General features: G+C 52.7%; 1 protein-coding gene across 2 annotated transcripts; it reads left to right on the top strand.

Moving 5' to 3' along the window:
- The first annotated feature begins 4,534 nt into the window (after window positions 1-4,534).
- Window positions 4,535-22,348, top strand: C22H20orf96 (chromosome 22 C20orf96 homolog). 2 transcript variants are annotated; one of them, XM_058679540.1, is made up of 11 exons: window positions 4,535-4,673; window positions 4,927-4,975; window positions 5,541-5,649; window positions 10,294-10,409; window positions 11,306-11,464; window positions 12,298-12,397; window positions 13,043-13,200; window positions 13,301-13,402; window positions 13,553-13,639; window positions 14,428-14,546; window positions 22,237-22,348. In XM_058679540.1, the coding sequence occupies exons 1-11, from the start codon at window positions 4,654-4,656 to the stop codon at window positions 22,319-22,321; spliced, it is 1,104 nt and encodes a 367-aa protein (XP_058535523.1). In that variant the 5' UTR covers window positions 4,535-4,653; the 3' UTR covers window positions 22,322-22,348. The 2 variants fall into 2 exon arrangements, with proteins under 2 accessions (XP_058535523.1, XP_058535524.1); XM_058679541.1 differs by lacking the exon at window positions 22,237-22,348 and adding an exon at window positions 16,860-17,168.
- The last annotated feature ends 944 nt before the right edge of the window (window positions 22,349-23,292 follow it).

The following is a 23,292-nucleotide window of genomic DNA, read 5'->3' as shown; positions in this document are numbered from 1 at the left end:
GAGCATGGTCCAAGGCCTTCGACCCTGTAGCCGCGTGGATGACCTGGAAGAAGCTCCTGGCTCCTGGCTTTGGACGGCTCAGCTCCAGCTGTTGCGGCCGATATGTCTCCTTTCTGTACATCTGGCTTTCCAATAAAATTTTTTAAAATCTTTAAAGAAAATTACATTGTCCATGCCCGCAATAATGGATATATGACTGTGTATGAAAAACTATACTAATGATATAGGGGAATTGGGGGGAGGGAATTGGGATAAGGGAAATCCCAGGGCTATGGAACTGTATCAAAACAATAATAGTAATAAGTAAATTTTTTTTTAAAGATTTATTCATTTTATTACAGCCAGATATACACAGAGGAGGAGAGACAGAGAGGAAGATCTTCCGTCCGATGATTCACTCCCCAAGTGAGCCGCAATGAGCCGATGCGCGCTGATCCGAAGCCGGGAATCTGGAACCTCTTCCGGGTCTCCCACGTGGGTGCAGGGTCCCAGTGCTCTGGGCCATCCTTGACTGCTTTCCCAGGCCACAAGCAGGGAGCTGGATGGGAAGTGGAGCTGCTGGGATTAGAACCGGCGCCCATATGGGTTCCCGGGGCATTCAAGGCGAGGACGTTAGCCGCTAGGCCATGCCGCCGGGCCCAGTAAAATTTTAAAAAATAAATAATTTTTAAAAATTACAGGTCTAACATCTGTAATGGCGCCCGAAGGTGGAAGAACAGCCTATTAAGCCACAGCATCAGCGAGGAAGGGTGGCATTTTAAAAAAAAAGCTTATTTATTTTAGTTGGAAAGTCAGATATACAGAGAGGAGGAGAGACAGAGGAAGATTTGTCCGTTGATTTACTCCCTAAGCAGCCAGGCACAACAGCTGAAGCTGTGCCAGTGTGAAGCCAAGAGCCAGGAACTTCTTCTGGGTCTCCCACATGGGTTCAGGGTCCCAAGGTTTTGGGCCATCCTCAACTGCTTTCCCAGGCCACAAGCAGGGAGCTGGATGGGAAGTGGGGCCGCTGGAATTAGAATCTGCACTCCTATGGGATCCTGGTGCATGCAAGGCAAGGACTTTAGCCGCTAGGCCACCACACTGGGCCCCTTGAGCTGCTGCTTTCTAAGAGGAAACCATTCTGCTTTCTCTGTAGGAATGAGTGTTGTGTTTTTTGTGCCGAGACCCATTGGATGTATATTTATAACATCATTGATGGGTCTCACAAGACTATTGGCTTAAAAATTCACCTGCTATGTATGTACTCAAATTTGAGTCCTTTCTGCTGTAGCCTTTGCAGAGCCAGACTCAGTGATTTCACAGGTCTTGGATTGCCCTCAGGCCAGATGCTCCCGCCCCTATTGGGAAACCTTCCCTGATCATTGTCTCTTTGTTGGGATCCTCCAAGCAAAGTTTAAGACTACTGAGTTACCAGAAACTATTTTTTTAAATTTTATTTATTTTTATTAGGCAAATTGACAGAGAGGAGACACAGAGAGGAAGATCTTCCTTCCACTGGCTTATTCCCCAAGCAGCCGCAATGGCTGGAGCTGAGCTGATTCAAAGCCAGGAGCTTCTTCCTGGTCTCCCATGTGGGTGCAGGGTCCCAAGGCCTTGGGCTGTCCTCAACTGCTCTCTCAGGCCACAAACAGGGAGCTGGATGGGAAGTGGAGCAACTGGTATACAAGCCAGTACCCATATAGGATCCTGGCGCATGCAAGGAGAGGACTTTAGCTACTAGGCTATCACACCGGGCTCCAGAAACTATTTTATAGGATTGTAATTGGAATTGCATGGCATTTGTATGACCACCTGATAAAGCGAAGTCTTCCCATCTATGATCCTACTTTCTCATTTATTTGGATTTGTGAATTTCAATAAAGTTGGTATATAGTTGTATTTGTAAAGGTCTTGCATACTTTTGATGATTTATTCCAAGAAAACCGCATAGCTCGGTTGTATTATAAGTACAATGATTGTAAATGTAAAAAATTACATATTGATTTTCATTTTATTTTAAAGCAACAGGTCTTCTTTTTTTTTTTTTTTTTAAAGATTTATTTTTTTTATTTTTATTACAAAGTCAGATGTACTGAGAGGAGGAGAGATAGAAAGGAAGTGGAGCTGCCGGGATTAGAACCAGCAGCCATATGGGATCAAGGCGAGGACCTCAGCCACTAGGCCATGCTGCCGAGCCCATCAACAGGTCTTCTTTTAAAAAGCTTTAAAAAAATCTTAATGCAAATATAGTTTCAAAATGCATTTGCATTGTGGAAGAGAGATCGTAGTCATGTTAGCTCAGTCCCAAACACTTGCTACAGCCAGGACTGAGGTATGCTGAGGCCTGGAGATGAGGACTCAATCCAGGTCTCCATATGCAGGGACCCAAGGGCGGCTTTGCTGCCTGTCATGGTGTGTGTTAGCAGCAGCGGGAGGGCAGTGGAGCAGATGGGACAGGAACAGGGCACTCCCCTGTGGGATACAGGGGCAGGGTTGCCCCAAATGATGACTTGACTGCTGTGTCAACCCTTGTTGGTGTTTCAGAGGGAATGCAGTTGAATTTTTTAAAACACTTACTTGTTTTGAAAGGCAGAAAAAGGTGTCTTCATCTGGGCCCTGGTGGCATGGCCTAGCGGCTAAAGTCCTCGCCTTGAACGTGCGGGATCCTATATGGGCGCCGGTTCCTGGCTCCTGGCTCCTGGCTTTGGATCAGCGCAGCACTGGCCACTGCACTACTCACCTGGGGAGTGAATCATCGGACGGAAGATCTTCCTCTCTGTTTCTCTTCCTCTCTGTATATCTGACTTTGCAATAAAAAATATATAAATCTTAAAAAAAGGTGTCTTCATCTGCTGGTTCAGTTCACTCCCCAAATGGCCGCAACAGCTGTCCCCAGACACCCACTTGGGAGACCCGGGATAGAGCTCTTGGCTCCTGGCTTTGGCCTGGCCCTAGCTCTGACTGTTGTAGCCATGTAGGGAGTGACCCAGTAAGCAGAAGGATCTCTGTTTTTCTGCCTGTCTCTCTGGTCACACTGCCATTCAAGTAAACCAATCAACCATTCTTTAACAAAGTCAGTCTGGAGGTTGGTAGCTCAGAGCTGGGATTGTGACATCTGCGTGTTAGGGACCAGGATTCTTCTATTGCTCTGTCCTGTGTGTTCAACAACATTTCACGGTCCAAATGGGTACTGAGCTTGTGCCATTCCCTCCCATTCTAGTAGGTGGAAGGAGGATGGAGGGGAAAGACATGCCGCTTCCCTTAAGGATACTTCCTGATGTAGTACATGGGCTTGAACTTGGCTGTGTCCACCTGCACCTCAGTCCAAGTTCTTATTGCTGGAATTTTGGGGACTTGCACTAGTTTCTTCTGTTTTCCTGAAGCAGAAAATGAAAGAAGGAAACATGAAGGGAGAGAGAGCCAAAGATTGAGCTTGTGTGCACAGGAGACAGAGAGTGGGCAGAGAAATAGGACACTAGGTTAGGCGAAAGCTGAGAATCAGGAACTTCATCCAGGTTTCGCATAAGGTCACCTGCTGCCTCCCAGGGACTGGAGCCAAGACTGAACCTGGGCACTCCACGTGGTGCCTTAACTGTTGGGAAGAATACTCTGCCCCCCGCCCCATGTGTAATTTCCCCCTATCTGACAGGGTTGGTTAATTTAATGGCTGAGCAGCCCTATTCACAATTTCTTCTGTTTTTTTCTACCATCCCCCTATGTTCTCTGGCCAGCAGCTCTCGCAGTTCTAGAATTCTAAGAAACACATGCAGGTATGACTGAGCAGACAATGGAATGTTTTCCTGTAGTTTTTTTTTTTTTTAAGATTTATTTATCATTTGAAATGCAGATTTACAGAGAGAAGGAGACACACAAAATCGGCTGGAATAGAACTGATCCAAAGCCAGGAGCCAGGAGCTTTTTCTGGGTCTCCCACGCAGGTGCAGGGTCCCAAGGCTTTAGGCCATCTTCATCTGCTTTCCCAGGCCACAAGCAGGGAGATGGATGGGAAGCAGGGCTGCTGGGATTAGAACCAGTGCGGTCAATGTGAGGGCGGGTCAATGTGAGGACTGTAGCCCTAGGCTATCGCGCCAGGCCCAAGTTATTTTTTATTGGAAGGTCAGATTTACAGAGAGAAGAAGAGACAGAAAGAGCTTCCGTCCGCTGGTTCACTCCCCAAATGGCTGCAATGGGAACTAGAACAGAAGCGGCGCAGCCGGGACGCAACCGGAGCTCACATGGGATCCCAGGCCTGAAAGGCGAGGATTCAGCTGTTGAACCATTGTCCTGGGAACCCACTATGATTTTCCCACTGAAATGTTGAGTAAAGCCACCAGGCAAGAGTGGAGCTGGACAAGGAAGTGGCAGAGAAATATGTGACTTTTTAGGATTACAGGCAGGTCAAATTGAGGGGTATTTGAAAACAAGGTTGCGAAGACAGCAAGTGGGCCGCATGCTTTGCCTGGAGAGGTCAGTCCCTCCAGGCCATCCGTAGTGTCCTTGGATCGCGTTTCCTTGGAGACCAAGACGGAGGCCAGTAGTGTGTTGAATTGGGAACTTTTTAGAGTGGCCCGTTCATTACGAGATCCACGCCGAGACAAGGGTTGTGGAGAAGCCGTTAGGCACTCCAGGAGCTCAGGGCCTCCCGGACTGACGCCGCTTCTTCCATCTTCCCTAATGGCGAACAGCATCCAGAAGTGGGTGAAAAGGCGCCTTGCAGGGTGGCGGGGCGCATGCGTGGTCCCCTCCGCTAGCCTCTCCACCGCCCCGTCCTGGCCCCGCCTACAGCCCCAAAGCCTCGCCCACTCACCCTTTCCCGCTCGGGTCGGGATTTGGGGACGCCCAACTGGCCATTTCCTATTCCAGACTCCACGTGGGTCTCAAAGTTACTTCTCGCAGTCGCGGGGGCTGGCGATGATGGAAGTTCTTTCCCTTCCCGATTCTTTGCAGACCCAGCCCCTCTGAGACGCACTCCACCTCCCGCAAATTGCAGGTTCTGGTGAGTGCTGGAGGGTTGGGAAGAAGGGGCTTGCTGACCCAGCAGGCACCTACTCTCCCGCCCCGCGCTCCGCCGCAAGTCCAGGCACACAGTTGCAGTGGGATGCGAGCCTCGTTAGCATTTTCCTGCAGCTTCGTCAGCGTGTAGGAGTAAATGGTGCTGCTGTGTTACTCGTCGCAGGTCTCTGGTTTCCCAAGGGTCTTTTCCCAAGGGACTGGGTCTTTTCCGTTCCTTCTGCTTCTCACAACGCTTGGCACCTCATTGCCTAGATGCGCTCAGTAATTTCTAGCTATATTAAAAAGCAAAGCAAAACAAAACAACCCTGAAACCCCACAGTTTGTGGAGAGCCTACAATGTGTTTTGCAAGTGTCATATCTTGGAATTCTTTTGCAAGTCTTCAGAACTAGGGTTTATGATTAAATCCACCTCAGAGATGAGAAAACCGAGGCTCAGGAAGGGTGTCGGTTGGTGGAGGTCCCAGATGTCTCTGAAAGGTGGGGCTTGGATTTGAACTCCTTGCTTGGTGATGGATGGTGTCGTGTGATAGGGTCATGTTCTGTTACAGTGGTCGAAGAAGAAAACCAAGCCCCCTCTTCTGCCTCCACTCCAACCACAAGCTGGCAGCGGTGGCCACAATAAAAGCAAAATCAAGACTTTCGCCAAGTTCCAGCCAGGTGGGCAGAAGCATTTGGGGGTTGGTGTGGGGGTCAGGGATTTTCGTGTCACTGTTGCTGTGAGGGTAGTGTAACTAGGGACTTCCAGATTTGAGCATTGGTGCAGAAGTGCACCTCCCGTTTCTGTCCAGGGTCATTTCTGGGCCTAGAGGTGGGGCACCTGTCCTGCAGAGTCCTTTGGGAATCAGCCCCTTTGGCCTCCTGGCTCCCGCTGTGTCCTAATGTCCATCCTCTGTTGGAGAAGGGGCGGGGAGAGAGAGCAGCAACCCCAGTGACCTAATGGGCAGTTTTTCAGCAGGTTTGGACTTGAAGTGACACTTCTGTTCAGGTTCCAGGGGCTGTAACTCTGTCCCATGATTGCCTGCTGTGGTTCCAGGAAGTGGAAAATGTAGTTGGGTGAATTCACAGGACGGTCTCGGCTGTGTTGTGGTGGTCATGCTTTCCAGGGCGTTTGGAGACCATGGCTCAGGTGGACATGGGTTCAAACCTTGACCTCCTATTCATCACTTTGGAATCCATGTCTCTCTCCACCTTGGTCCTGGTGCTCTAAGGAATTGGAAGGCCTGGAACATTTTTCAACAGGCCCCTTTCCTAACATGTGCTGTGTAGCACTCCTTTACTGTTTGGGAGTGTGCCTCACAGATTCTAGAACTTGTACACATAAGGTGTGCATGTCATTACATCCCTGGAGGCCCCTGGTAGAAGATGGTGGGGGGTGCAAGGGTTGAATGGCAGAGTGGCTCCACTTCTCACCATTTGTTCTGCCTGGTGGAGGCTGGAGTTTAGCTTCCTGGGGGGAGGCCTCTACCCAGCTCCTTGGGGGTGCTCCTCTGACAGCTGCAAGCAGGACCAGTGCAGGTGCGGGAGGCGGGGACAGGTTCTCCTTACCCAGTCTCAGGCTCATTACTGCCGAGCGAAAGCAGAGGTTGAGCTCACTGCCCAACTGCACCAGTACTATCTGCCGGTTGGGGACTGGGAGATGTGCTGCTCACCCAACCCTGTGAGCCAAATGGCCAGCAGGGACATGGAGCAGCACCAGGCTGAGGATGGAAGATTAGCATGCCACCTCACCCTCTGTGCTACCCAGTAAGAAAAGGGAGCAAAGCCATACAAATAAGCCTGGCTGATTTAAAAACTATATATATTTCTTTATTTTTATTGGAAAGTCAGATATACAGAGAGGAGGAGAGATAGAAAGGAAGATCTTCTGTCTGCTGATTCACTCCCCAAGTGGCCACAACGGCTGGAGCTGAGCTGATCCAAAGCCAGGAGCCAGGAGCTTCTTCCGGGTTTCCCACATGAGTATAGGATCCCAAGGCTTTGGGCCGTCCTGGAGTGCTTCCCCAGGCCACAAGCAGGGAGCTGGATGGGAAGCAGGGCTGCCAGGACATAAATTGGCACCCACATGAGATCCTCATGTGTGCAAGGCTACTGTGCCCAGGTTCTGATTTTTTTTTTAAAAATATTTATTTATTTGAAAGGCAGACTTACAGAGAGGGAGAGATCCTCCACTCACCTGTTCACTCATATTCCCCAAATGGCTGCCTCAGCCCAGAGCTTCTTCAGGGTTTCCCACATTGGTGCAGTAGTCCAAGTACTTGGGCCGCCACTTGTTTCTTTCCCAGGTGTCTTAGCAAGGAGCTGAAGCAGAAGCAGAGCAGCCAGGACTCCAAGCAGCACCCCAGTGGGGTGTTGAGGTTACAGGTGAATGGCCACAGTGCCGGCCCCAAAAGCCAACCTTGATTAAAGTCTCACAACTTACACATATCAAAGGTGTCAGTGTTGCCCAGTAGGTAAGCCACCGCCTGTGACAACAACATCTCAAATGAGCACCTGCTTGAATCCCTGCTACTGCACTTTGATCCAGCTACTTGCTAATGAGCCTGGGAAAGCCATTGTGAATGGCTCTGGGGCTTGGGCCTCTGCTACCCAATGGAGAGCCAGATGGAGCTCCAGGCTCCGGGCATCAGCGGCCATGTAGAAAGTGATCCAGTGGATGGATGACTTGTTCTTTCACTCTGTGTATCTCTCCCTCACTTCAACCCTGCCTTTCACACAAATAAAATATTAAACAAACAAACATGGACCTGGTGTGGTGGCCTAGTGGCTAAAGTCCTTTCTTTGAATGCGCCGGGATCCCATATGGGTACCAGTTCTAATCCCGGCAGCACCACTTCCCATCCAGCTCCCTGCTTGTGGCCTGGGAAAGCAGTCGAGGATGGCCCAAAGCCTTGGGACCCTGCACCCGCATGGGAGACCTGGAAGAGCTCCTGGCTTCGGATCGGCTCAGCTCCAGCAGTTGCGGTGCTTGGGGAGTGAGTCAGTGGACAGAAGATCTTCTTCTCTGTCTCTCTTTTTCTCTATATCCGACTTTGCAATAAAGATAAAAATAAATCTTAAAGAAAAATAACATGTAAATCTAAGAGGTGGGTCCAGTGTCTTGACTTAGTGGCTAGAGTCCTTGCCATGTGGGCACTGTTTGTGCCCAGGCTGCTTCACTTCCCTTCCAGCTCCCTGTTTGTGGCCTGGGAGAGCAGTATGGCCCAAAGCCTTGGGATCATCGTGGGAGACTTGGAAGAGGTTCCTGGCTTTGATTGGTGCAACTCTAGCCGTTGTGGCCACTTGGGGCATGAATCAGCAGATGGAAGAACTTTCTCTTTGTCTCTCCTTCTCTCTTGTAGATTTGCCTTTCCAATAAAAATAAATAAATCTTAAAAAAATAAATTTAAGGCCTAGCACAGTAGCCTAGCAGCTAAAGTCCTCGCCTTGAACGTGCTGGGATCCCATATGGGTGCCGGATCTAATCCCAGCAGCCCTGCTTTCCTTCTTGGCTCCTGGTTTCAGATCGGCTCAGCAACAGCCATTGCAGTCATTTGGGGAGTGAATCACTGGATGGAAGATCTTCCTCTCTGTCTCTCCTCCTCTCTGTATATATGCCTTTCCAATAACAATAAATAAATCTTAAAAAAAGAGAAAAGAAATCCTTGTGCACCCCGCTGTGGAATGCCACCCAGCACCCAATAGGAAAGAGCTGTTGGCACACTGGGTGCGTCTTCAGAGAATGCTGCGCTGTAAACAGTGAGTGATGTGTGGTCTGATTCTACCTATGTAGCCTTCCGGGAGTGACAAAATGATGGAGTACAGTGATGGGGGAGGGGCGGGAGGGACGGAAGGTGGGGGAGGGGGCAGGAGACAGGACGGCTGTGGGGGCGCTGCACCTCTTGCCAGCACCCTGGTGGTGACACTGCACTGTCCCTCCATCAGCTGTGGTGCCTTGGGGAAATGGAGTAAAAGGCACACACAGCCTCTCTGTTGGTGTCTCTCGACTTGGGCTAAAATAAAAACTTAATTACACAACAGACACAGGAGGGCTACTCCCACGAGAGCAACACTTTTTTTTTTTAAGATTTATTTTTTAAAATTTTTATTGGAAAATTAGATATACAGAGAGGAGGAGAGACAGAGAGGAAGATCTTCTGTCTGTTGATTCACTCCCCAAGTGGCCACAATGGCTGGAGCTGAGCTGATCCAAAGCCAGGAGCCTGGGTCTTCTTCCGGGTCTCCCACATGAGTACAGGGTCCCAAGGCTTTGGGCCGTCCTCGACTGCTTCCCCAGGCCACAAACGGGGAGCTGGAAGGGAAGTGGAGCCGCAGGAATATGAACTGATGCACATATAGGATCCCAGAAATGGAAGGTGAGGTCTCTAGTCACTAGGCTACCGTGCTGGGCCCTGATATAGTTGTTTTATATCTAAGAAAGAAACTTCCCGAATGTGGGGAGTCTTGTGTTCTGTTAAAAGTTTGGGCCCAATGTAGTGGCTCAATTCGCTAATCCTCTTGCCTCAAGCTATATAGATGTTGGTTCATGTCCTGGCTACTGCATTTCTGATCCAGTCCAACTCTTTGCTTGTAACCTAAGAAGGCAGAGGAGGATGGCCCAAAGCCTTGGGACCTTGCACCCGAGTGGGGGACCCCAAAGAAGCTCCTGGCTTCGGATCAGCTCAGCTCCGGCTGTTGTGGCCATTTGCCCGATGGTCCACCGGATGGAGGATCTCTGTGTGTTTCTTTCTCTCTGTATATCTGCCTTTCAAAAAAAAAAAAAGTTTCAGTAATTTACACAGATGAATAAGAATGTCTTAAACAGTTTATCTTTCTAAAATACTTTTTAAAAGAAAAAGATTTATTTATTTTTATTGGAATGGTAATAAGGATTCCCCCATCCATTGACTGACTCCCTAAATGCCTGCAACAGCCAGGGCTGGGCCAGGCTGAAGCCAGGAGCCTGCAGCTCTGTCTGGGTCTTCCCTGTGGGCGGAGGGGGTGACTCTCCACTTTTCAGGGTGTGCCTTAGTGGGAAACTGAAGTCAGATGCCTAGCCAGGACTTGAACCTAGGAACCTCCAATGACGATCTTGGGTGGGCACTGCATCAAACGCCTGTGTCTCTCTGGATGCCCCTGTGCTCGGTTGCCTCCGTCATATGTTCCCATCATCACTGCGCACCCCTGGGCTGGCCCTGCCCTCAGCCCAGGGCCCACCAGCCCCTTCCATTCTCTGTGACTGCACTGGGCTGAGAACTGGAGCCCCTCTTGTCACAGCCCTCCCGGTGCCCTCACCTCTCCCTGTTCTTTCCTGTCTGTCCTCAGTGTCATACCGCAAGCCCACCATGGCGGCAACACGCCAGCCAAGGACCCACCTGGACCCATTCGCCAGGGAGACCACAGATGGAGGGAAGACCCAGGCCCAAATACGGCTGACTAGGGTGCGAGCGGCGTCTTCCCACGGGTCCCAAGGTCTGGGTGGGGGGTTCTGCCACAGGACCCATTGCATTCTCCCAGCAGCTGGCGCCTCTGCCTGTCATCTCGGCTTAGCGCTGGGTTGCACAGCGCTGGGGCCAGAGCCGGTTGAATGAAGTGTTAGCAGAAGAATCAGAATTTTGTTTTATCTTGCCTCTCAAGGAGCATCCTGACGGCATGAGATTTCCAGGGAATGAACCTGCTGCCCAAGTGGAACACCTCAGTGCAAGGCTTACAGCCAGCCTTTGCACATCTGCTCACACATGGAAAATCTCTCTGTCTTTCCACTTAACATCCAGGTCTTAACTCACTGCAGGACTCAGCCACACCCTGCAGTTAGTTCTAAGCTCACCCAAAATTCCAGTGTAGTGGACAGACAGACGCTGGGACTCAGAAGTGCCACCTTCCAATTCCAGCGCCAGCACCTGGTGGCTGTGTGACTCTGGGTGTGCCCTTCAAGCTTTCTGAGCCTCCTGCAGCTTTACCTGTCAGCAGGTAGAGTCTGCCCTCCAGGAGCAGGAGCTGACAGCGTGTGTGCCGCCTGCACAGCCACTGTCAAGGTCTGCCGCTGGCGAAGCACCTGCGAGACCTCCTACCTTCTCCCTCAGACTGCCACTGTCCCTCTTAGCAGGGGCGCTTGTTGTTATTTCTAGTTCTCACAGATCCGAAAGGGGCATCTGATATATGAGGTGCACGCACCGAGCAGGCCAAGAGGCGCCCAGCTACCGGCCACCAGCAGACAATGGGGAATTGCCACCCTGCGCTTCCAGAGGAGGCCTCCACGGGGCTGGCGTCCCGCGGGGTCCCCGGAGGCCTTGGCCAAACCCAACTGAGTGTCGCCTCCTCCTCCCTCCTCACGCAGACGATGCTCAGGAACCGACGGGCAGCACTGCAGGAGCTCAGCAACCAGGAGCACTTCCTGTCCAAGCTGAATGAGGAGCTGATGAGGACCATCCAGGACATGGAGGACAGCACGGCGTTGAGCGTGCGGGAGATGCTGCATCAGCAGGACACGCTCGCAGTGAGGCCCAGCCCGGCGCTCGGGCGCCCCCTGCTGCCCGCTCGCGGCCGGCGCTCTGCCGATTCACCGCTGCCCCAGCTTGGGACACACCGGGAGCCCCCCATACCCCCGCGAATAGGCGAGAGAGGCCCGAGCTGGCTGGCCAGGGGCACACTCGAGATTGGAGCCCAGAATGTCGGAAAACGCGATCCCTGTTCTTTGCACCACGTCCCTTTCGGTCAATGGGTGCAGAGGGCAGGAGGGTTTCCTGGCATCCAGGGCCAGCAAACAGGGCTCAGTGACACAGGCTGCCCAGCAGGGAGGGACTGAGCCCGGCCAGGGTCTGTTTACACTTGAGGTGTTCATCCCAAGCATCTCCTAATGGTCTCTAGAAAGCAGCTGTCAGTGAGACAGATGCTAGTTCTGGTGGGACCACAGACTGGAAGCTGTGTGTGTGTGTGTGCGTGTGTGCCTGTGACCCAAACATGCAGAATCAGGAAGACTGCTTGGGGAAAGGGCTACCTGGCCAGGAACCCATAGAGCAGGTCTTGCCTGGCAGAGTCTGGGCAGGCGTTCCAGGTGGGGGAAAGGTACCTGAAGCCTGAGATGAGAGAGGGCGTGGCTCAGAGAGCTCTTTGGTGACATCTGTGCACCATGGTGACATTTGAGATGAGCATGACAAGCAGTGACTGGCTCCTGGGTTGAGCCTGTGTGTTAGGTATGTGACAAAGCTGTTAGCTGGGGAGTGGGAACAGTAAGAGAGGGGACAGTCCCGCTGGACCTCAGCTCTCTGGGCTGGTTGCTGGGCCAGGGAGGCTGCAAGACTAGGGTGAGCAGTGCCCACCCTCCTGCAGAGCGTCGTCAACATCCTGGAGTACTCCAACCAGAGGAGGCTGCAGCAGCTCAAGGCTGAGTTTCAGGAATGGCAAGACCAGGAAAAGCACAAGATAAGCTGTGAGAATCCCACCCCTCTCCCTCTCTGCTCTGGGCAGAGCTAATGGCTCACTCTGCACTCTGCAGGCCCCGGGCAGGGTATACTCTCATTCTCTCCCATTTTACAGACAAGGAAACAGGCTAAGAGAAGTGAAGCAGCTGGCGGAGGGGAGCTCCAGCCTGGCTCTCATTCGTGTGGCTGGACCAAGGCCGGGTCTCCTGGTTCTGTCTGTCCCCTTGGCTTGTGGTTTCTTCACCAAGTAGATCAGAGCCCTCCTGGGTGGCTGGGGGCAGGGGAAACAGGCGGCCTCTGATTCTGGGGGTCCTGATCAGGGAAGAGGGTGTACTGACGTCAGGTTAGTCCTGCTGTGGTTAAGTCCTGGGAGCTGGCACTACCCCCTCGGGCTGGTCTCCCCTCCCCAGGAGTGTGTGTGGAGGGGAGGGCTCCAGGTTCCTGCAAGGGCCCAGCCACTGGCCAGAGGGATCTTACTCCCTGTTTACTTCCCTTCACAGTGTTGCCTGGCCTCCTGAGGGGGTCACCATTCCCAGCCTCAAGTGGGATGGACCCCAGGCCATTGGTTGAGGATAACTTGGTCACTCCAGGACTCTCCCTGGGGAAATTCCTGAGGGCAGATCCTGTTTCTGTCCTCCCTCCCCCTCTTCCAGGCCTGGAGCAGCAGGTGCGACATCTGGATGCACAGAACTGGAAGATCCAAGACCAGGTGCACTTCCTGAGCACATACATGGATCACGAGTATCCCGTCAAGCTGGTCCAGATTGCCGGCCTCGGGCGCCAGCTGCAGCAAGCCAAGGAACACCAGCAGGTAGGGCTGCCCCTACTCCTACCTCCTGCCTCTGCCGTCTACCCCACTCCCAACCCAACCAGTCACAGGCCGTGCTGACAACCCTGTGGCCCTCCCCTAGGACGAGTTGAATGACTTCAGCAAGATGCGCAGGCAGATCTTGACCTCTGTGTGGGCCAAGATCCGAGAGAAGCACCAAAGGTCTCTGAGGTTGCTGGTGGCGGTGAGTGGTTAAGTGGCAGGCTGCGTGGAGGAGTGGAGGGTCTGTCCCCTGCCTCTCTGTCCTCCCTGCCACCTCAGCCCGCTGTCTTCCCTACCCCGCATCCTGCCTCCCGGGTCACTCCAGGCACCAGACGGCTCCTTTGCTCTGCAGAAAACCCAGCGTCCCCACGAAGAGGAGCTGTTGCGGAAGATGCTGGAGAACAGGTTCATGCAGAAGTGCTCCAGCAGGTTCCGAGAGGTGAGGCGGCTGCTGTTCCGCGGGAGGGAGCTGCGGAGTGTGTGTGTGTGTGTTGGCGGGGGGGAGTGTGTGGGAGACATCACTAGGAGCTGTGGGCGGTGGCCTGGGGTGGCTGGGGGTGACTCCCCACCCACCCGCGTCATTCAGCACCCAGCTGGGGCCAAGGTCAGTGCTGGCCAACAGCCCCTTGCCTGGGACCTGTTAGCAGCCCTGCCTGCTCTCTCCACCCACTCTGCCCTGACCTGGTGCTTCTCCTGGCCTCACCCTCTTGTGTGCCCTCACTGTGAGCGCCCCTTGCTGTTGCTGCCCTGTCTTGGGAGCAGGCCCTGCCATCTGTTCCCCACTACCCCCTCACCTTCCTCAACACCAGCTTGGAAGCCAGGTCTATCCTGTGACCAAGTCTATTCTATTTTCATAGATGTCTTTTTTCTTTTTTTAAAGGCAGAATTAGTGAGATTACATGCGCGTTTCTCTTCCCAGATGACGGCAATAGCCAGGGCAGGGCTGAACTGGGCCAGGCCAAAGCCAGGAACTTCTTTTGAGTCTCCTGTGTGGGTTCCAGGGGCCCAATTACTTGGGCCGTCTGCTGCGACTTTCCCAGGCACATTAGCAGGGAGTTGGATGGGAAGAGGAGCAACCGGAACTTGAACTCATGTCCTTATGGCATGCTCACACTGCAGGCGGCAGTTTTATCTGCTCTGCCACAGCGTTGGCCCCTCTCTGGGTAGTCTTATTCTCTGGGTGGGGGCCAGCAGGCTTCTCACCTTCCACCCGTGCCTCCGTCTCAGTTTATCTCAGAGTTTAAGAGACAGATACCTGTTCTGAGGACTGAGGTGAGGGCGTTGCAGGCCCAGATGTGGAACCCCCGGGAGATTGTATTTGAGGACATTCTGCTCCGGACACCCAAGTAAGTGACCTGCTGCTGCTGCTGCTGCTGTGGGTGCTCTGGGCTCTGGGAAGGAAGAGCTTGGAGCTGGGCGTGTGTGTGTGGGTGTGTGAGGAGGCCTGGCTCGCCACTGGGTTCTGCTCTGGGTCCTGTTTCTGGGCCTCCCCCCTGTATGCAGCAGGTTGAGTCAGAAATGCTGGGTAAAGGCATTCCAAGTTTCTAGATTCCAAATGTCAGCTGCGCAGGTGCAGCCCCCTTGCTTTTGCGTTGCAGATGGAGAGAGTTGAGCTGAAGCAGCGAGTGGCCCGGAAGACACACGACAGGCTTTCCCACCTTCCCTCCCTTACGGGAGGCCCCACAGTGGGTTCTCTCAAGATGCCAGACACCATCACAGCACTGGGGTCTGCTATTCATCCTCCCACCCCCCACCCATCTGTCCCTTCTCCTTTTCCTTCAAGGGAAAGACTGTTGCACTGACCAACCACAGGGCCAGGCCCTGTGTGAGTGACATGACCCAGGCCCCTGGGGCGCCTTGGAGGGACCCAGCACAAAGTCCAGGTGGTGCTGTGGGTGGTGAGGTTGGGGGGAGGTGGTGGCGGGTACAGGGCCCCAGGAGAGCATGTCCTAGGACAGGCAGGGATGGGTTCCCTGGCAGTGTGGCATTCCACTCAGGGTCTGGAGGATGGACACACGTTGACTGGCACAGAACACGGAAGGACAAGCAGACGTAGTTGGTGATGCCGGCTGTCTCAGCAACAGGGACCCATTTTCCCGAACTCACTGGGCTGACTGGGCGGGGTGTGGCTGAGACTTCCAGCCGAGCTTACAGAGTGGTGTGCTGGAGGATTCATCGCAGCGTCCGGGGTAGCGGAGGGGTTCGGGCTCTTGGTGCGGAGGATTCAATGTCACTGGGAGGCCCGTGTCCCATGTCCTAGTGCCTGCTTAAAGCCTAGCTCCTCTGTCGCTCCCACTTCCTGTTGGTGTGCACTGTGGGTGGTAGCAGGTGATGGCTCCGATATTGGATCTCTGCTTAACTATGAGGAAGACCTGGATGGAGGGTCAGGCTCCCGGCTCAGACCTGGCTGTGGCGGTGATTTGAGAAGTGAACCAGTAGTTAGGAGATCTCTCTGTCGCTCTTGCTCTGTTTTCTCTGCCTTTGAAATGAAAATAAGTCATTGGCCTGGTGCGGTAGCCTAGCGGCTAAAGTCCTCACCTTGCATGTACCGGTTTGTGTCCTGGCTGCTCCATTTTCCCATCCAGTTCCCTGCTTGTGGCCTGGGAAAGCAGTAGAGGACAGCCCAAAGCCTTGGGACCCTGCACTTGCATGGGAGACCTGGAAGAGGCTCCTGGCTCCTGGCTCCTGGCTCCTGGTTTCAGATTGGCTCATCTCCAGCTGGTGTGGCCACTTGGGGAGTGAACCAGTAGATGGAAGATCTTTCTGTCTCTCCTCCTCTCTGTAAATCTGCCTTTCCAATAAGAATAAATAAAAATCTTTTTAAAAAAAGATTTATTTTTATTGCAGAGTCAGATATATATAGAGGAGGAGAGACAGAGAGAAATACCTTCCGTCCGTTGATTCACTCCCCAAGTGACCGCAACAGCCGGTGCTGTGCCAATCTGAAGCCAGGAGCCTGGAACTTCCTTCAGGTCTCCCACGTGGGTGCAGGGTCCCAAGGCTTTGGGCCATCCTCGACTGCTCTCCCAGGCCACAGACAGGAAGCTGGATGGAAAGTGGGGCTACTGGGATTAGAACCAGCACCCATATGGGATCCCGGAGAGCTAAAGACAATTATTTTAGCTGCTAGGCCACTGCGCCGGGCCCACAAATCTTTTAAATATGTTTATTTCAAAGAATAACACACAGAGAGAGATCTCCTGTCTTGTCTGATTCACTGCCCAAATGGCTGCAACAGCCACTGCTGGGCCCGGCTGAAGCTGAGAGCATGAACTCCATCAGGGTTTCCCACACGAGTCAGGGGCCCAGCACTTCAACCCGCACCTGCTTCCTCCCAGGATGTGCCTCCACAGGGCACTGAATCAGAAGAGGAGCAGCCAGGACCCTGACTGGTGTGCCAGTATAGGATGTAGCTGTTGCAAACTGCAGCTTAGCATGCTGTGCCAGCATTCCCGTCCTTGTCCATTTTAACATTTTGGTTATGTGTGTGCGTGGGTGTGCATGTGTGTGAGTGTGCAGAGGGGCTTCCCGGGCACAGGCTGCGTTTTGGGATGGGCTCCCCAGGAAGTTCTGAACAAGTTCTACAGAGCAGGGCTGCCCCGAGCCTGTGCCCCACCCCAACTCTGACACCCCCACATCTGATTGCTGTTTGCTGCTAGGTGTACCCCAGACATGGACATCATCATCAACATCCCTGTGGAGGAGGAGCTGCCCTTCTAGGCCTCAGCCTCGCCCTGCACCACCCCACCCCTCGCTGCTTCTCTCCCTACTCCGCTCCCCTCCCTGCTGGCTGCCTGGCCCGTGGAGTCTTGAGTTGTTTCCCTCCCAGCCCAGCTGGGTTCTTCTTTCAGACCCTGGGCCCTGCAATTCCCTCTTCTTTCCCTCCCTCCCTCAGTCCTGCCCTACCTGCTGTGTTCTCTCTGTCTCTGTCTCTGTCTCTGTCTCTCTCCCTCCCCACACCCTCTTCCTTTGGCACTGTTGCTGGGCTGGGCGAGTGGGGAAAATTACCAGTGCAACTTGCCATTCCTTTCTGCTAATAAAGTTGGATTTGCACTTGCTGGGCGTGGACTCTGAAGTCTCATGTGTGGTCCTGTAGAAGATGTCATGGTAATGGACTTGATCCAAAGACAAGGGATCAAGCCACTGGGCTCACCATATCGGGCTCCAGGCCTCTCCAGAACCTGGCCCCGCGCCAGCCATCCACACAACCTCGGTGTCTCCTCCTGGTACAGTGTGTGTGCCAACACTCTGTGGAGGCCTGTGCCAGGCTGGAGGGGAGACCTGCTGACATGGACACACCCGGGGACTTGCTGGGCCTTCCCTGCTGGTGGTGTCCGGCCATCCAGACAAGTGCACGAGGTTGCGGTCACAGACTCACACAGACCAAGGCACAGCGTGGACTCCTCCCCACTGCACACTCTTGCAGGGTCGCCTTTGAGATGCCCTGCCCAGACCCCTCTGCCATCTCAGCAAGGCCTCAAAGATGCCCTGGGCAGCAATCAGCCTCCTCAGGGACTGCCCGAGGTACACGAGGGCTGTATGCCCACTGCCCGATGGCTGCTTCACGGGCAGGTGTCGAAGGCCCAGATGGCTTGGCTGTACTGGGACCCCTCTGAGGGGCTGCGCTGGCTCCAGAGTTCCCTGTCCACTCAGCCGTGGCTGCCCTTGGCCTGCAGCAGGGCCCTTCTGCTGCCCCTCCCAACCTCTCCCTTCCCTCGCCCCCCCGCCCCCGCTGTTGGCTCAGAGGAAGTGGGTTCCTAGACTGGGTCCCACGCTGCGCTGCACCTCTGGGGACCCAGTCTGCTAGGGCACCCGAGAGGTTTGGGTTGTGCCTGGTGCCGGGGTATCAGCAGGGAGGTCTGTTGACAGGTGGCAGAGCAGCCCACTCAGATTGTCCTGGGCACCTCAACAGCCTGGGTGAGGCTTTCCAAGAAGGTCAGTGGTGGTATAGCCCGGCACCACGTGACTGGCCTGCCTAGGCAACCTCTTCCCCAAACCAACACTTGTATGTCTCCAACATGCTAATTTTGCCGGGGGTTCTGTGGTTCCTGGTACCCAGCCTGTTGCACAAGGGGACAATATCCCTGACTAGATTTTTCAGGCAAAGTTTGGACCCACGCTTGATCTGGGCTCGGAGGAGGAGGGTGCCTGTGGGCAAGGGAGAGGTGGGAGGGGGCAGCGTGAGGTCTTGCTGAAGCCAAGAGGTCCTCCCACAGCCAGGGCGCGCTCCAGCACCAGCTACAAACTCAAGCTAGTTAGGCCCCACGTGAGGGCTTACATCCTTCAATTTATGAAATTGTTATAACTCTTGGTGAGTGAAGTATTTTTTTTTTTCACAGATGAAGAGACCAAAGCAGGAAAAAAGTAACTTCCAAAGTTATCAGGCTAGTAAATGATAGAAGCAGATTCTTAAAAAAAAAAAAAATGCATTGTTTTTGGACCTAGTTCAGTACCTCGCCTTACATGTGCCACCATCCCACATGGGCACCTGTTTGTGTCCCAGCTGCCCCACTTCCCACCCAGCTCCCTGCTTACGGCATGGAAAAGCAGAGGATGGCCCAAAGCCTTGGGACCCTGCGCCTGTATGGGAGACCCAGAAGTTCCAGGCTGCTGGCTTCAGATCAGCTTAGTTTGGGCTTAGTTTCATCCGTTGATTCTCTTCCCTAGTGGCCACGACGCCCAGAGCTGCACCAATCTGAAGCCAGGAGCTCGGATCCTCTTCTGTGTCTTCCATGTGGATGCAGAGTCCCAAGGTCTTGGGTCATCCTCGACTGCTTTCCCAGGCCACAAGCAGGGAGCTGGATGGGAAGCAGGGCTGCTGGGATTAGAACTGGCACCCATATGGGATCCTGGCACGTTCAAGGTGAGGACTTTAGGTGCTAGGCCACGCGCCAGGCCTTGGAAAGTTAGATTTTACAGAAAGAAGGAGAGACCCAGAGAAAGATCTTCCATCCACTGTTTCACTCCCCAAATGGTTGCAGTGGTTGGAGTTGAGCCGATTTGAAGCCAGAAGCCAGGAGCTTCTTCTGGGTCACTCACATGGGTGCAGGGTCCCAAGGGCTTAACCATCCTATGCTGCTCTCCCAGGGCACAAGCAGAGAGCTGAATGGGAAGTAGAGCAGCCTGGACATGAACCTGTGTCCATATGGGATCCTGGTGCTTGGAGGTGAAGGAGAAGCCAGTGGAACCGACAGCCAGCCCCACAACTTGTTTTTAGATTACTGTTTATGAGGAAGGGAGAGCAGGTACTTCCACTCCCCCCTCCAAATGTCTGCAACAGGCAGCACCGAGAGGGGTTGAAGCTGGGAGCAGGGAGTGGAGAGACCTACTCTACCACCTGAGCCCTTACCTGCCCCCTCCCCCGGGTCTGTATCAGCAGCTGAAGTAGGCAGGAGCCCAAGCTGGGATGGGTACCCAGGCCAGCGCATCGCAGGATGCAGACATTTGCACCTCTAGGCAAGAGCTCAACTGGGCTGGCTGTCCTTTGCCACTTAACAGGAAGTGGTAGGGCTGGAATGTTGGTGAGATGAGTGGCGAGGTGGGCCTTTGGAATTTTTATGAAGGGGATAGGTTTTTCATTTCAGCTGGACCCAGTGAGTTTGTCTTTTTTTCCCCCAGCTTTTCTGCCATGTAAAGACACAGGGTTTATCCAAGAAGGTACTTTCTTGGAACCAAGGGAGTGAGCAGACATCACACTTGCTGGCTTCTTAACCTTCAATTGGCTATTCTGTAAAACAGCAACAAACAAGTTTCTGTTGCTTTAGAAATTAGCTGACCTGAGTATTTTGTTATGCTCATAGCAGCCAGAACGCCCGAAGTCCGCTAGAATCTTGGCCTAATCAACAATCATGCTTCGTTTTGAATTACTGTGGGCTGGAAGGAGCCCATGTGTCGCCTTGATGTGGATGTACCAAACAAGGCCAGGAGATGGCGGTAGAGGCCAATAGACACTCACCTTCTGCCAGCCTGACCAGTTAATGGCTGGCACACAGGAGCCAGGTTTAGTTCACCTGAGGCAAGGTTTCTTTGGGGATCCCCACAACTGGACCGCTGGAGTCAAAACCCCAACCACGGGGAAAGTCACAGGATCTGTGGTCTGACCATGGAGTGCATGTGTCAGAACTGGGCCTCCTCAGTTGCTGAAGCTTGGGCATGCCCAGATGCGCATGGGGGACATGACAGTTCATTGTGCCTGTAGAGGACATTTAGTATCATGGCACAAGATGGAGGGCAGGACAAATTGAACAACTCTCCTGGCCAAGCTTTGACAGCAAGTATCTGGGTGAATGGAGACTATTGGACTATGTCAGCTGATGGACCTTGGTAGGATTTCCTCAACCTTGGAACAATGAGAGTAACAGCATCTCAGAACTATCAAAGCCACTTAAGCAGTACCCTTGGTGCATGCGCCAAATGGGGGACTCTGGGATGACATCAGGTGACTGTCCCCATCCCTGGGCACTGATGTGATTAGGATGCTGGGAGCATCCCCGTCTCTCCCCACTTCCTCTGGATACAAGAAGAAAAAAAATGTAAGCAATTTTCTCATCTACTTTCCCCTACTCCTCAAACCCTTCCACCCTAATCAGTGGTCCACACAGGTGTGCAGCCTCCTCAACTGTGTAAACATCATCAAACATAAAATAAATTAAAAAATGAAACCTACCTACTACCACTTAAAGGATGGGCTCTGGGAGGGACTGGGTCTTCCAGTTTTTGGGTCCCCGTGGTGCCTTTTATTAGAGCTCACGTCTGAAGGTGGTGGAGAGTGACTTGCTGTTGTTGGTTTCCCTCCTGTGGGAGCTGGGCTCATCCCCACCACTCAGCAGTTCATCTCTTTCTGCTCCCGGGAGCCTTCTTCCCTCCCCCTCTGTCTCCCTCCCTTCTTCCTTTCCATCAAGCTTATTGCTGGGGGACGGCATAATAGCTAATCTTCCACCTGCAGACGCCGGCATCCCTTATGAATGTACCAGGCTTGACTGGCTCACTCGTGGGGAGTGAAGCAGCTGATGGAGGATCTTTCTCTTGGTCTTCTCTTCCTGTATAAATTCGTTTTTCCAGGAGCAGCTGGGGCATGGACTGGTATTGCAGTAGGAAGATTAGCTTGCTATGTCAATAAGCCAGCCAAGATTGTGTATACTTGCATCATTCGAAGATATTATTTTAGGGCCCGGAACAGTGGCCTAGTGGCTGAAGTCCTCGCCTTAAACACGCCAGAATCCCATATGGGTGCTGGTTCCAATCCCGGCAGCCCTGCTTCCCATCCAGCTCCCTGCTTGTGGCCTGGGAAAGCAGTCGAAACAACCTAAAGCCTTGGGACCCTGTACTGCATGGGAGACTGCACTTTGGATTGGCTCAGCTCCAGCCAGTTCAGTCACTTGGGGGGTAAGCTGGTGGACAGAAGATCTTCTTCTCTGTCTCTCCTCCTCTCTGTATACCTGACTTTGCAATAAAAATAAATAAATCTAAAAAAGATAATATTTTAATAGAAAAAGTACCTTTTGTTTGAATTCCAATATTAATACCCCCTCAACCCCCAGTGGCGTGCTAATCTTCACTAGAATTTAAAGCTTCCGGAAGTTGACAAATTCATCACATCTTCATTCTTCGCAAGAAGTAATTTATTGGACCTGGTGCAGTAGCCTCGTGGCTAAAGTCCTTGCCTTGCATGCTCCAGGATCCCATATGGGCACCGGCTCATATTCCTGTTGTTCCGTTTCCCATCCAGCTCCCTGCTTGTAGCTTGGGAAAACAGTTGAGGACAGTCCAGAGCCTTTGGGACCCTGCATGGGAGACCCAGAAGAAACTCCTGGCTCCTGGCTTCTGATTGGGCTCAGTTCCAGCCATTGTGATCACTTGGGGAGTGAACCAGAGGATGGAAGAGAAAAAGAAAAAAGAATTATTTTATTTCTTTTTCCCCATAACATGCTTTAATAGTCATGCAAATGTAATAGACATCGTATGTATTTAGGAATAAAACGTGATGTTCAAAAATTTATTATTATTTAAAAAAAATTTATTTTTTATTGGAAAGAGATTTATGGAGAAGAGGAGAGACAGAGAGAAAGATCTTCTGTCCTCTGCTGGGCCGTCATTTACTGTTCTTCCAGGCCACAAGTAGGGAGCTGGCTGGGAAGTGGAGCATCTGGGACATGAACTGGTGCCCATATAGGATCCTGGCACATGCAAGGTGAGAACTTTAGCCACTAAGCCATCCTGCCGGGCTTATTGCCTATTAAAAAAAATTGTTTTGAAAGATTTAGAGAGAAGGAGAGAGAGACAGACAGACAGAGAGAGACAGAGAGAGGGAGAGACAGAAGAGAGTCAAGGAGAGACAGAGAGAGATCCTTTATCTGCTCCTGCACTCCCCACAAGGCTGTAATGGCTGGCACTGGGGCAGACAGAAGGCAGGAGCCAGGAGTTTGTTCTGGGTCTCCCTGTGGGTGCAGGCACCCAGACACTTGGGCCGTCTTCTGCTGCTCTTTCTAAGGCATGTTAGCAGGGACCTGAATTAGAACCAGCACCGTTATAGGAATGTTGGCATTTCAGGAGGCAGCTTTAACTGATATGCCACAATACTGTCTTGCCTACTTTAAAGAAAATAAAACTGCTTATTTATTTGAAAGGTAGAATGATAGAAAGAGATGAAGAGAGATGTTTCATATGCTGGTTCAACCCCCCACATCCTGCACTAGCAGAGCTGGGCCACGCCAAAGCCAGGAGCTAGGCACTCCTACATGGGTGGCAAGGGCCCAAGTGCCTGGACTGCCACCTGCTGCCTGCTGGGTGCATTAGCAAGAAGTTGAATTAGAAGAGCAGCCAGGACTCTAGCCAGCAGAGTGAGGGGGAGTGCTGGCGTCACAAGCAGCATCTCCACCTGCTTTGCTGCAGGGCCAGCCCCTCTTGCCTCTTCTTGATGAGTACTCCATCCGTGAGATGCATCTGGACCATTGGAGTGATGACTCAGCGTCACTGCTGTGGAGTGGTGCAGTGGGTAACTGCACGGACCTTGTCCCCGTTCTGATGACGAGTGAGCACATGACTCTCCTCTGGGGTTACCTTCATGTGCTGCTCTGAGCATTTTGTATGCAC

This window comes from Ochotona princeps, chromosome 22 (genome assembly GCF_030435755.1).
Source record: "Ochotona princeps isolate mOchPri1 chromosome 22, mOchPri1.hap1, whole genome shotgun sequence".
Lineage (NCBI taxonomy): Eukaryota > Metazoa > Chordata > Mammalia > Lagomorpha > Ochotonidae > Ochotona > Ochotona princeps.
Note: the sequence above shows the minus strand (reverse complement) of the source record. Positions and strands in the feature narration are given on the sequence as shown.